Raw genomic sequence first — 13,219 nt, forward strand, 5'->3', positions numbered from 1 at the left:
TGAAGCTTTACAAATGTGATGTAATAACAATTCCTACTATTTGTGCAAAGAAGCGCATATGTGCAAACTGGCAAATGAAGTGCAAAAAACAGCATAGGATGAAGTAAAAACCGGTTCAAATACCAGCTAGTATACATAAGGTAACAAAATGCATTGATAAAAAACCGTCATATTCTAGTGCAATTGGTGACTTTCAGGTACAAATACCCCTTCATTTCTGAAGTTCAAAACCTTCTGAGTACGAATATATTCAACTTACTATGTAAATAATCTAAATCGGGTATTTCAAATAATAACAACCTGTACCTATGTACTTATAATATGATATAATGGGGGAAAAAAATGTACCTCAATAAAAGCAAAACAGTACTGTTCAAAGTGCAAAATGTGCCTACAATTACAACAGAATATATATATATATATATATTCACTGAAAAAACCATAGGTTTCACACATGTTATAGTTAGCGGAAATTTTACTGATTAAAAACCAATGAAATTCCCCCGTTATAGTTAGTGCAGGCAACTATAACTCACGCGACCGCAATCCTCTGCTGATGCTAATACTGTATTTAGACACTTATTTGCCCATGTCTTCTTCCATACATTTTTAGCTATACATATATTACAAATATTTTTTTTTCATAAAGACACATATGTCATCAGCAGAAGATTGCGGTCGCGTGAGTTATAGTTGCCTGCACTAACTATAACGGGGGAATTTCATTGTTTTTTTATCAGTAAAATTTCCGCTAACTATAACATGTGTGAAACCTATGGTTTTTTCAGTGAATTTGCAAGGTTTTTTAAATGCTAATTCCTAACTATAACGTGTGTGAAACCTATGGTTTTTTCAGTGAATTTGTACGTTTTTTTAAATGCTAAGTTACTTTACGCCATTCGTGGCGTGCGCGCCCACTTAACGCAGTTCGTTCCGTGCGCGCACAGTGAGCACGCGGTGCGCTTCGCGTACCGCGCGCCCACTTTACGCAGTTAGTGCCGTGCACGCACGGTGGGCACGCGGTGCGCTACGCGCACCGCGTGCCCACGTTACGCTAGATGGGCCATGTACGCACGATGCGCTTCGCGCACCGTGCGCACATGGAGGACATATGATGCACTTCGTTTTCAAAGGTAATATTTTAATTTTTCGATAAAGATATAAGCCATGCGCAAATGGTGCCCGTCGGGCACCATTTGCACACGGGGTGGGGAGAGTGTGGATAATTTTTTTTTTATATATTTTTTTACCGTACGCGTACGGTAAGCGTAATCGGCGAAATTAGCGAAAAATTAAAAATTCAGTTTTTGTCCTTGGGGGATCTTTGGGGACTCCCTCAACATGGCTAGGTGTTTTGGAGCTGTCCAAACAGCCCCTTTACATGTTTTTGTGCTTTGTATTTTAATCATCACTCTCAGTGCGAGAGAGAAAATGGCGGCCGCCGCTTCCTGGTTTCGGCCGATTCGAATGTTTACTAAGATCTAAGAGCCAATCAGAATCTCGCTCGCGCACGCCAACGTACGCGTACGGTAAGCGTACCGTAAGCGCACCGTAAGCTGGCTCAGATATATATTGATTTAAAGGCTATTTTCTCAGAATCTACTGAACAGATTTACACCAAACCTACAAAAGGCACTTCCTTGACCTGAGGACTACCTCTCTGCCAAATTTCTAGTAATTCTGTTCAGCCGTTCGGGCTGTAGCTGTGTCTAAAGGTCCTATGGAAAAATGCATGGGAAAAACGCGTTTTGGGACCCCCCTTTTATCTCAGCCCCCGCTTGACGAATCCCCCCGAGACTTTCAGGGTAGGAGCGGAGCGTAGCGCCCCACCTATTTTGAAAAATTCACGAGGATTCGTCGACCGGCGCCAAAGTTATTCAAAATAGAATGTTGCGGATTTCCTATGGAAACGTGGTCCTAACTATAACTACCTACTGGCGACCGGCCTCTGTACTTAGTCATAACATGGCATCGTTTGACAAATCTCTGCCAAATTTTCAAAGCTAATTGTTTTCTCAGATCAGCTCCTGTCTTAAAAGTTTTGGGATGATTTGTCAAGCAGGGGCCTAGAAAAAAATGGTGGTCCCAAAACGTGTTTTCTCATGTTAACCCCTTCTGTGCCCATGACGAGATGGTCTCGTCATGGAGCACAGTCGCGCTGTGCCCATGACGAGACCATCTCGTCATGGCACCCACCCACGGGGGAAGCGCTGGCGCTCCCCCCGTGAGTGGTCGATCTTTTTTTTTTTTACTGGGAAGGCAGGGGAAGACCTTCCCCTGCCTCCCCCTGCCCCCCGCGTCATCAATGACGTCAGCGCGCGAGCCACGCTGACGTCATTGGAGGTTTCTACACTTACATTTTAATTAGATGAATGAGTAGATGTGTGTATAGACCTAGCAATCAGTGAGTGTGTATGTAGTAACTGGTATTGGTGTGTTAACGATTTTGAAAATGGTTATCTGTATGTTACAGTGCGTGTATTAACGGGTTTTTTAGAGTGTGAGGAGATGCATCAGTTTTTCAAGTGGATGATGTCATCAGTGATGTCATTTGAGATGGCATCAGTGATGCCATCAGTGATGTCACTGACCATGTCATGAATGATGTAATATGTGACGTCATGATCAGTGCATTGCGGGTGCGCGAGTTATAGTTAGCTGAAGTAACTATAACGGTGGAATTTCTCTGGTTTTGTACGAGTGAAATGTCCAGCTAAGTATAACGTCTGTAAAACCTATGGTTTTTTTCAATGAATTTCAAAGGTTTTTTAAATGCTAATTTCTAACTACAATGTCCCTGAAACCTATATTGCTCTTAATTAAATTTTCAAAAGACGTGCATACTTTTTGTAGTCAAAAACTAACTGTAACAGTAGTCTGATATAAGTTATAATTTAACAATGTTTAAAACTTAATTAGCACTAATTAAAAAGTGTAGAAAAACTGTGACGCAGCAGCTATGATACCTGACTTCAAACAACAGCGTTCACAGTTCGAATTCTGGCACCGGCAGCACGTTAGCCCACCACTATGTCACTGTGGGCAATACCTTGCTTAATCTTTCCGACGTCCCCGAGGGCCGGGACACCTCTCTGGAGGTAGCTGTACGCTTTATAAATCCTGGCATTTTTTTAATATAAAACCATAGGAATGACAAATATTAGCACATATTTAATTTTTCTTCTATTCTGAACGATATTTTTTTTATGTCTTCTATTTAGAATTACGGCAATTAATAGATGTTTATAGTCACGAGAAAGGAAACGACACGGTTTGCGGGTAACAGTTTTTAATCTCTCCAGCGTTATACATATACGTGTGAGGATCGAAATCGAAACCTTTACAGCTTCACATTTTGTAACTTTCCCCAAGACATGCACAAGTTAAACAGTGAAAACGTGAGCACGTGTCAACTGTAAAACGTTGCATCTAAATGGGCGGAGCCTCATTTTCCTTCCATAGACTACTGAATAACCAAAAAGTTATTTAATAATAATAATAATAATAATATGAAATTTATAATGCGCTCAGCTTACCCGGGGGCATCCCGGCGCAAAAGACCAAAAAAGGAGAGACACAGCTAATCACTACTATGGAAACAAATGGGTCTTAAGAAGTTTCCTAAAGGGTAGGATCTTTACACATGTCCATTCTGTGATGCAGGTTCCGTTTTCTAGCATCGGATTCTTTTTTTGCGACAACAAAAGATATTACGGAGTTGTAAGTTGTTTCATTATGGCATAGTAGATACTTATAATACGTAGCTATTTGTGAATATTTAAAGATTTGTATTTACAAAAAAGTGTTATTGGTTGTTTTTGCCATTTATATGTAACGTCAACAGCTTGTATTCAGAAACAGACAGAATAGAGGATACACTGTTCCTTTACTGGCTCCTTTGAACTCATATAGTGTGATTTTCTATATTATAATAGTGACACTATACTTGACCACAGACGTGTTGGTGACCCGTGGGTGCCAAAACTCAAGATTTATATGTAACTTCGGCAGCTTCTCGTTCTACCTTTCTTTCCCCCCCGGGATAATATAGTGTGAGTATGTATATTCTAATATTCACAGTCATTTTGATCTCAGAAGACTTCATGACCAGTCGGCGCGAGGACGAAAGATTTCGAAGTCCCGGAGAAAAGAAGCTTTGAACATATTCACAGCTGGAAAATATTTCGTTATTCTCCTTCTCCTTATAGAATATATTGGAATAGTAGTGTATATTATATTATTATATAGCACACAAGGATAGGGATCAAAGCATTGACACCTGTACCAGTCCTAACGTCCCTAATAGTTATACCTAATACAGTAAGGTGCATCGGGCTTGGGACATAACCCCCTGGGTCCCAAATAGAGAAACAGTTCTAAAAGAAAATGAATAAAGAATTCATCTTAACAACTCAAGACCTCTCTGACTCTTTCTCCTGGGAAAACAATTACTGTTTGCAAATTGATTTTATTATGAACGTGGCTTAATGATGACTTATACATGTAACTAACACATAGTAGTGTGCAGGGCTATTCTGTTTCTATATTATACTATTATCCTATATATTCTTAAAGGAGTACCTGATCTATCAGCGTAGTAGTCGGCGACCTCTAAGCACTACGACAAAACTTTTCTGCGTTCTACAGGATACAAATTGTAAAACTTTTGTATTTTTTGTAGGGACCCTTATTCTTTTTCTCCTGTGGAATACTTTAAACTCACCCTGTATATTTATATGTTGTGTGTTTATAGTACTTCAAAGGGTTTGGACATCTATCTGTGCGACAAATTTACAATACATACTATAGTTATTTCTGTAGATAATTTAGTACCTCACAGTTTGTTACACGGCTAATGTTTCATCAAAATGTAGTTGCAAAACAAAATTGTATACATAGTGCTTCATGTAATGTTTTTATGAAGCGTACATTTCTATGTAATATCACGTCATTTGTGTTTAACAGTTTTTTACTGGTGATTGTTGTTGTGACCGCAGATGCTGTAGTGCGAGAGTGTTTCTTGCAGCACTTCCTTTCTACTTTATCTAAAAGTAACTGATGCCCTTGTATATTAACATTGATATGGGGCAACACTTTTACAAACTATAGCCGACAAAAAAAGGTAGGGTGTGGCCACGCTTAAGGGATATTTTATTAATTGCATTTTTATTTGTCACGCCTCTGATATATACAGCTTCACTTTCCTAAGAAAGTATATTAGTGATTGCTTAATAAAAACAGTTTCAAACCTAGACTGAAATTTTTGCAGCGCAACCACACCTCCCTGTCAGAAAAATAAACACAACATTCTAATTAAATAGTGCTTCTGGGAAGTATCCCACCCGCAGACTTAATAAAGCGAAGTCCGCAACACACTCTGTTATTTTCCCGCCTTGATTTGTAAGGACCACGCAAATTATATAAATAGCCCTTAAAATATATAAAAAGCTATTTTTCCCTTTACAGTCCCTATAAACCACCTTGCAAGCACTGTACAGAGTTAATAGTGTTCCTACCCTCCCCTACTTTTTTCCTCGTATCCCTTTGAACTGCATCACAAAATGGCTGACAACAGTGAACCGTTCCCAGCCAACAAGGAGCAATCTTGTACTTGTAACACTTTAGCCAATAAAATGTCCATGGTGTTCCACAGAGGGGGAGGTAATGGCTGCCAACACTTCTACTTTTAATGCTTCACAGCCAATGAACAATAAGCTTGGGGAGGTACTGCTTAGAACACGGCACCCAATCAGATGTCCCTGATGCTCCGCGGAGGGGGAGGAAATGGCTGCCAACACTTCTACTTTCAATGTTTCGCAGCCAATGAACTTTAAGCTTTGGAAACTCCTGCTTGGAACACGTTACCCAATCAGATGTCCCTGATACTCCGCGGAGGGGGAGGGAATGGCTGACAACACTTCTACTTTCATTGGTTTACAGCCAATGAACATTAAGTTTGGGAAGGTCCTGCTTAGAATACGTCACCCAATCAGATTTCCCTGATGCTCCGCAGAGGGGGAGGAATAGGCTGCCAACACTTCTACTTTCAGTGGTTCGCAGCCAATGAACATTAAGCTTGGGAAGCTCCTGCTTGGAACACGTCAGCCAGTCAGATGTCCCTGCTACTCCGCGCACAGGGAGGAAATGGCTGACAACACTTCTACTTTCAATGGTTGCAAATAATATTACATTTTGTCTAAGAAAGTGACACTGTCTGTGATAAAAGTGAACACTGCATTATAAGTAAACGTTACTGCGCATTATATTCACCGTACAGACTGCTTAAACTAAGACCACACTCTTCCTACTATACCCTATTATACAATTATTCTCTTTTTTCCGCACTGCACATTCACACTACCTGTGTGTACACCGTTACACAGCCTACTGAACATTGCCGCAATACTGCACATTCACACTACCTGTGTGTGCACCCTACACACTGCTGTCTGCTATACAGTATACTGTTTTCCCGACGGGATTTCCAGAGCCTACGCAACCTTGCCACAATACCGCGCACCGTTGTTCTGCGGACGTAATTTCCACGGCCTACACAACATTCAAACTCCCTGCCTTTGCACCGTACAGACTGTTTAAACTAAGACCACAGGGTTCCTACTATACCCTCTTATACAATTATTCTCTTTTATTCCGCCCTACACCTTTCAACCTAGTCACAAAATGGCTGCCAACACTTCATAGTTTCAACAGTTTGCAGCCAATCAGCCGCACGCTCGTGCTCGTAACGCCTCAGCCAATCAGATGTCAGAATTCTCAAATATCGATATCTGTAAATGTTGATATTTCTCTAAAACTACTGAACGGATTTACCCCAGTTCAACAAAAGCGTGCTTTCTGGACCAAGACCTTTCTCCCTGCCAAATTTGGCGTAATTCCGTTCAGCAGTTTGACCAGTAGCTTTGTCTAAAGTTTCCAATGGAAATTGCATTGAGAAAACACATTTTGGGACTCCCCCCTTTTTCCTCAGCCCCCCCTTGACGAATCACCCCAAACTTTCAAGATAGGAGCTGATCAAAAAAGAGAAACTTTGTGGAAAATTATGTAATGATTCGTCAAAGGACGCCAAAGTTATTAGCAAATCAAAAAATGCTTTTCCTATGGAAACATGGTTCTAACTATAACTATCTACTGGCGACTGCCAGTAGATAATATATAATAATTAATAAACATTAAAATACATTTAAATGTAAAAGAATAAATAATATGAACTATTAAATATTGAAACAATGAATGCTGTAAAATCAATGTATCTAATTTTATGACCACTATTGAAGTCTAAAAATATTTAATATACCAGCCCGTCATAGTTTATGCAACAAATGGGAAAGTGTTGGACAACTGTTGAAAGCACTTAGATTTACTATTCCTACTCCACTCAGTGCAACAGTAGGGAAAGCGTTGGACTTCGGATAGGTGAAATGTAATAATACCACTCCAGTCTAAGCAACAGTAGGGAAAGCATTGGGCTTCGGAGGGGTGAAACTTACTATTCTCACTAGAGTCTACACAACAGTCAGGAAAGTGTTGTACTTTGGAAAGGTTACATTTACTATTCCCACTCCCAGCAATGCAACAGTAGGGAAAGTGTTGGATTTCAGAGAGGTAACATTTACTATTCCCATTCCAATCTGTGCAATAGTATGGAAAGGACTGGACTTCAGAGGGGTGAAATTTACTATTTCCACTCTAGTCTGTGCAACAGTAGAAAAGCAGTGGATATTGGAGGAGTGAAATTTACAATTCTCATTCCAATCTCTGCAACAGTAGGGAAAGAGTTGAATTTTGGAGAGGTGGAATTCACTATTTCCACTTCAAAGAGCGCAACAGTAGGGAAAGTGTTAAACTTTGGAGGGGTAAAATGTACTATTCCCACTTCAAGAGTAGGTAGAATATTTCACTTCAAACACATTACATATGAGTAACCCCATGAATGTAGAAAAATGTTAAACTGTTAATAAAAAAATAATTTGCCATAAAATATTTATTTAAAAAACCTCAAAGAATTAAACATTTACATAATTACTATGCAATAAAAAATAAATAATAATTGTTGTTCAATTATTAAAGAATTTCCGATCCTCTACCCCTACAAGCCTAGCAGCCTGCACCTAAAATATAACTAAATAAATAAGTATTCCACAACTTACATATTCAAAATGAATTAAATAAATAATTAATTGTTAATTATTACTTACTTATTATTTCCCACTCTAGCCCCCTACAAACCTAGAATCCTGCAAGTAAAATACAATTAAATTAAATTAGTATTCCACAAGTTACATATTTAAAAAAATTAATTTACAAATACAAAATAATAGTTAATTAATTATTACTTAATTAACTTCCCAACCCATACCCCTACAAACTTAGCATCCAGCAACTATGAGTAAAATAAATCAGTATTCCATATTCTACATAATTGCAAATCAATTAAATAATTAAATTCACATTAATAAAAATACATTGTTATGTTACTTAACTTTCCACCCTGTACCCCTACAAAGATAACAGCCTGCAAATGACATTTAATGAAATTAAATCAGTATCATATAAATTACATAATAAATATCAATCATATTTAAATATTTGTTTTATATAATTCTCAACTATGTCTTAACTAATTAACTTCCCACCCTATCCCCCTACAAACTCAACAACCCGATACAGCACTATCTATTACTATAAAAAAATATAAATCACTTAAAATGACAAGCTATATTTTAAAAACAATTAATAACATTTATCTAAAGAATAGTACCACAGAAAGTTTATATATCAACTAAAAGAGATTAAAATCATTAAAAAAGAACATTTTTAACCACTCTATTAGTGAAAACGATATTAAAAATATTGATATTATTTACAATTATATTATTTCGCTCAAAAAATGATATTCTTATCAACTATATTTGTGGATCATGATATTTGTGTGTCCCGATATTTAATTTCCGATATTTCTGTAGCCAGATATTTTTAAAACAATATTTTGTTCAAACACCAAGTCATGGCGTTCCTACTCAACATGGTCTGGAGATAAAGCAGTTTATAGACCAGTATCTGGGCTGAGAGTATGCAAATGTGTGTGCTGTCTACGATGTGAGAATGCTCCAGTCTGAACACAATTTCTCAATAAGCATACGCCCTTAGCACAAAAAAGAATTGCATCAAGAGTTCGGGCAAAAACATTGTGGGAAAATGAAAGTGCATTCTTAAATGTTACCGCTATGAGCCACAATCTTCAGAAGCTTTTATTCCAAATTTTTAAGACATAGGCCTACAGTGATCGCATATTTATCATGGCATACTAGAACCAATCACTATCACACATATGCTCTTCTGTACGTCTAAACTTATCAGAGAAGAATACTAGTAAGCTGGACAGTTTTTAAATTAAAATTTAGAAAATACATTTTTAGATAAGGTGATTGTGAAGTTTTTACATACACATACCGACGTGCTTTGAAGTCAACATCCTCTCTGACATCAGTTAACAACTCATGACTTTTTGATGACTTAAACATTTATATCAGTAATTACTAACACATATCACAAAATATTGCATCAACTGAGGTCCATGAACCCACTCAGCACCTTCTAGGTGCTATTAAACTTGAAATAAAAGAAAAAATGCATGCTATCAATAAATCATTAATCATATCACAGCTGATTTTAGATGTATAGATAGCAAAGATGCGCTTTCGTTCTATTTGGATACAACACATTTTGGCCAGATGTACTAAAAATGTGGTATTAAAACGTGGTCACACTTTCCATACCGGGGGCATCATTTACAAAGAAATGTCGCGGTGCGGCTCCGCATGGTTTTTTGCTGCGCTGAGCTGTGTCATTTTAAACCACAGAGTTGCGTTGTATTAACAACAATACGATGCATCTGTGTGCTTTCCCCTAAGCTGGTGCACATTTTGCTGCCACGTGCCAGCACAGGCACCCTTGCGTCATGTTGCAAAGGTGCCTGTGCTGCGGGAAGGATTGTTTTTGGGCAGAAAGAGACACCTTCCTGCACAAAAACAATCATTGATGGAATTTTCCTCTTTCTATGCGTGCTGCAGAATGTATCACACATGGAAAAAGGAAAAAAACAGCAGAAATACAAGTGTTTCTCCTCGTTGCACCACTCCTACGTCTCCTGTGAGGAGGAATAGGATTCTGACACATTCCCAGCTTTACAAAACTTTGTAAATCTGGGATTTTGTCATGTTCGATGGATGTTGCATTAGAACACCCACAGCAACACCCATGGTACGCCCCTTTCACAGTATTGCATGGGGTCAATATTTACAAGGACATGAAAAGTTGCACAGTGTGAATTTACGTGACCTCGTACATATGGGCAGGCACACTGTGCACCGCAGGTGCGCCAAAAAAAGGGACATACTGGCGGTGCAATGGCCTTGTAAATGAGGCCCCAGGTTTATGCCATCACTGAATTATTAACAGATCTGACCTATGTACAAATAGGTTATTTCACTTAAATAAGTAGGTCACAATAACGACTCAGTCTGATTGGTAGTCATCACAGTGTTGTTGGGCTGGTAATGTCAGCAGACACCATGACTGTGATCACCTTAAAATAAATTACACTTTTTTAAAATGCAGCCTGGTTTCTTCAATATGTTCTTGGTACTCTGGAGCTCTGGAATATTTAGGATGTAGAATGTTTGTATATGTCCAAAATTTCACCTCCATTCCACTTATATGTCAGTTGCTCTTTTTCTCCCCCTGTGGTGGACTGTGCTCTTTGACTGCTTAAAATATCGTTCTTTACCAGCCTAGCTCAGACAGTTGATCATCACAACCTGTACTTGCCATGCACACATACATACATCTCGTTGCTCCTGCATGAACCCACTGAGCCACCTCGATGAATAAAAGCTATTGTTTTATTATCAAAGGAAATAAAACTCTGTTATCTTTTGGAGATAAATAATGCATAACGAGTTGTAATTGCATGTGCTGCTTGATGTAGTTGTAATAAACTGTTTTTGTTTCTCAGGCTAAATGAGAATGACCTAACGGATGCTGGGATTGAAGCCATATGCAGCGCTCTGAAAACCCCCCATTGTAGAATCCAAACCCTGAGGTATGCTTTCCTTCTCATACTTGTTTCCATTCCAGAGAAGCCACGGACACATTTTCTTAAAAAGCGTGTGACTGGTAAAGAGTTCAGCCATGCTATTCGGTGCTTCAGTTTCTGCAGTGAGGCGGAGGGACGGAGAGACTGCTCTGAATGGTTTCAAATTGCATAAAGATAGCATATTTTGTGTGTAATGCATATGTGCATAAAATAAATGGGGGATTCGCGTTTCGCCATTCGCATGCACAGGCACAGGTTTTCATCAGACCAGTTGTCCCTTTGGTGAAGTGAAGTTCATCTAAAAGGCCGCAGGTGTGCTGTGCGCTGATTCCTACGAGGAATGCACGTTTTCACTTGAGGAATGCGTGTTTTCACTTGTAGCAAGATTATGGCAGTGACAGCAGAACTAAATGCCTTATGACAGTTTCCACAGTGTTTTTCCTGAAATGCACCTCTCAGTATATTATCATTTAGAGCGATGCAGAAAAGGTAGAAATGTCAGATACGAAATCAGATTACCACACATTGCCACATTTGTCACTGGTTCTGTGTAATGGGGGGCTGCAGCATTACCTTATAGAAAAGGCAACTATCAAAACATTGGAAGGGAAATGCTTAAAAATGTTGTGAAATGTGGGGTACACATCGAACATGCTCTGTTTAGTCTTGTGTTCCATAAGTCCTAAACCTAACTGTTTGTTTTATGATCTTTCACCTCCAGCTTTTTCCTGCTATTAAATGAATCAATGTTATCACAACATTACAGTAGTTCCCCAGGATGCAGCAGTGGCGTGGGACAGGGGTGGAGTGGGTGCAAGCCGCCACGGGTGTCATTACTGAGGGGGTGACAAAATGGCAAAAAGATGTTTTTTCAAAATAAAATAAAAAATGTGGGGTCACAACACAAAAAAATAATAATATTATTTAAAACGAGTTTAATAACTTTGTTTGACAATTAATTAACCTCAACAAGTCAACATAATACGTATTGAAACTTTTTAGTTCAGTCAACAAACATAACGAAACGCGGCTGAACTCGACGCTGTGTAGTGGAGATCATATGGCTAAGGAAGGGGAGGGGGTGTTTCTTTCCCCCGAAGTCTGTCTCTGCAGTTTGTACTCGAGCGAGTCGTAAACAACCTATTACTCATCATCACTCGACACGCAACCAATCCTATCCTCTGCCGTGCTGGTCAGTCAACCCACGACATTCTGTTGAGTTAGTTGTGCATTATTACCGAAGCTTATAAGTTCCGTGCTGAATTTATTTTTGTTACATTTTTGAGTTCATTGATTCATTGTGATCATCCTCTTCTCTATGATATTGAGTTTGGTAAGTAACGTAAACATTATGATGCATGCTGCTCTTTATATTTGTATGTAAAGCCGGAAGTGACAAGAAATTTTCCGCACCAGGTACTACCTGAATTTGCTACGCCACTGGGATGCAGTGCTCGACTTCAAATAAGCCCTAAATGGCATCTCTCCACATGCATTTCATATGCCTAAATCAGTAAATAGACATTCTCACAGAATTCATTTCTCAATGTCTGAACGTGTACATAGTTGCACCCAGAAAGCTCAAAGTACTAGCAGTTTCGGACATGAAAAAGGGTGCTGATTATAGTTACTTTTTCTAAATCTATGTGAGTATTCATGAAATCTTCCTAATCTAAAGTGCTTTCTTCAAGTGTCTGGCAGGAGTATCATTTTGTTAAGTTCCTGGATAGATAACTAAAATACAAAGCAACTTAATAGTTCTCAAGCACTCTTCTTCTGCTGGCAGGTGTGCAGTAATGTGAAGTTTTATTATCCAGACGTTATAGTCATATGTGGGCATAGTTCTGTAAACCCAGTACACTCATAGACTATTCCTGAAAAACACACCTGATAGTAAATGTAATTAAAAACCAGATGATGCCTTTAGCAGGAAGAAGACAATCATTGGCATCCATGCTAGAAATAGATTCGCAGTATCAGTTTGCCAAGTATATTTGATGGTCCCTTCGGAAGCTCAAAGAGAAGGTCTGCATTGGGTTCACTACCCTCGTCCTATGCGTTTCTTTAGTACTTACAGACTCCTTCCCCGGTACCTGCCTTTCC

At 38.8% G+C, this 13,219-nt stretch overlaps 1 protein-coding gene across 2 annotated transcripts in view; it reads left to right on the forward strand.

Annotated features, from left to right (window-relative positions):
- Nucleotides 1–13,219, forward strand: part of LOC146775837 (NACHT, LRR and PYD domains-containing protein 12-like) — a 984,872-nt gene that overhangs the window by 742,344 nt on the left and 229,309 nt on the right. For both annotated transcript variants that reach the window (XM_085639880.1, XM_085639881.1), the window contains exon 7: nucleotides 11,036–11,122. In XM_085639880.1, the coding sequence (XP_085496006.1) occupies nucleotides 11,036–11,122 (87 nt within the window). The remainder of the gene's footprint in view (nucleotides 1–11,035; nucleotides 11,123–13,219) is intronic.

This window comes from Triturus cristatus, chromosome 12 (assembly GCF_964204655.1).
Source record: "Triturus cristatus chromosome 12, aTriCri1.1, whole genome shotgun sequence".
Taxonomy (NCBI): domain Eukaryota; kingdom Metazoa; phylum Chordata; class Amphibia; order Caudata; family Salamandridae; genus Triturus; species Triturus cristatus.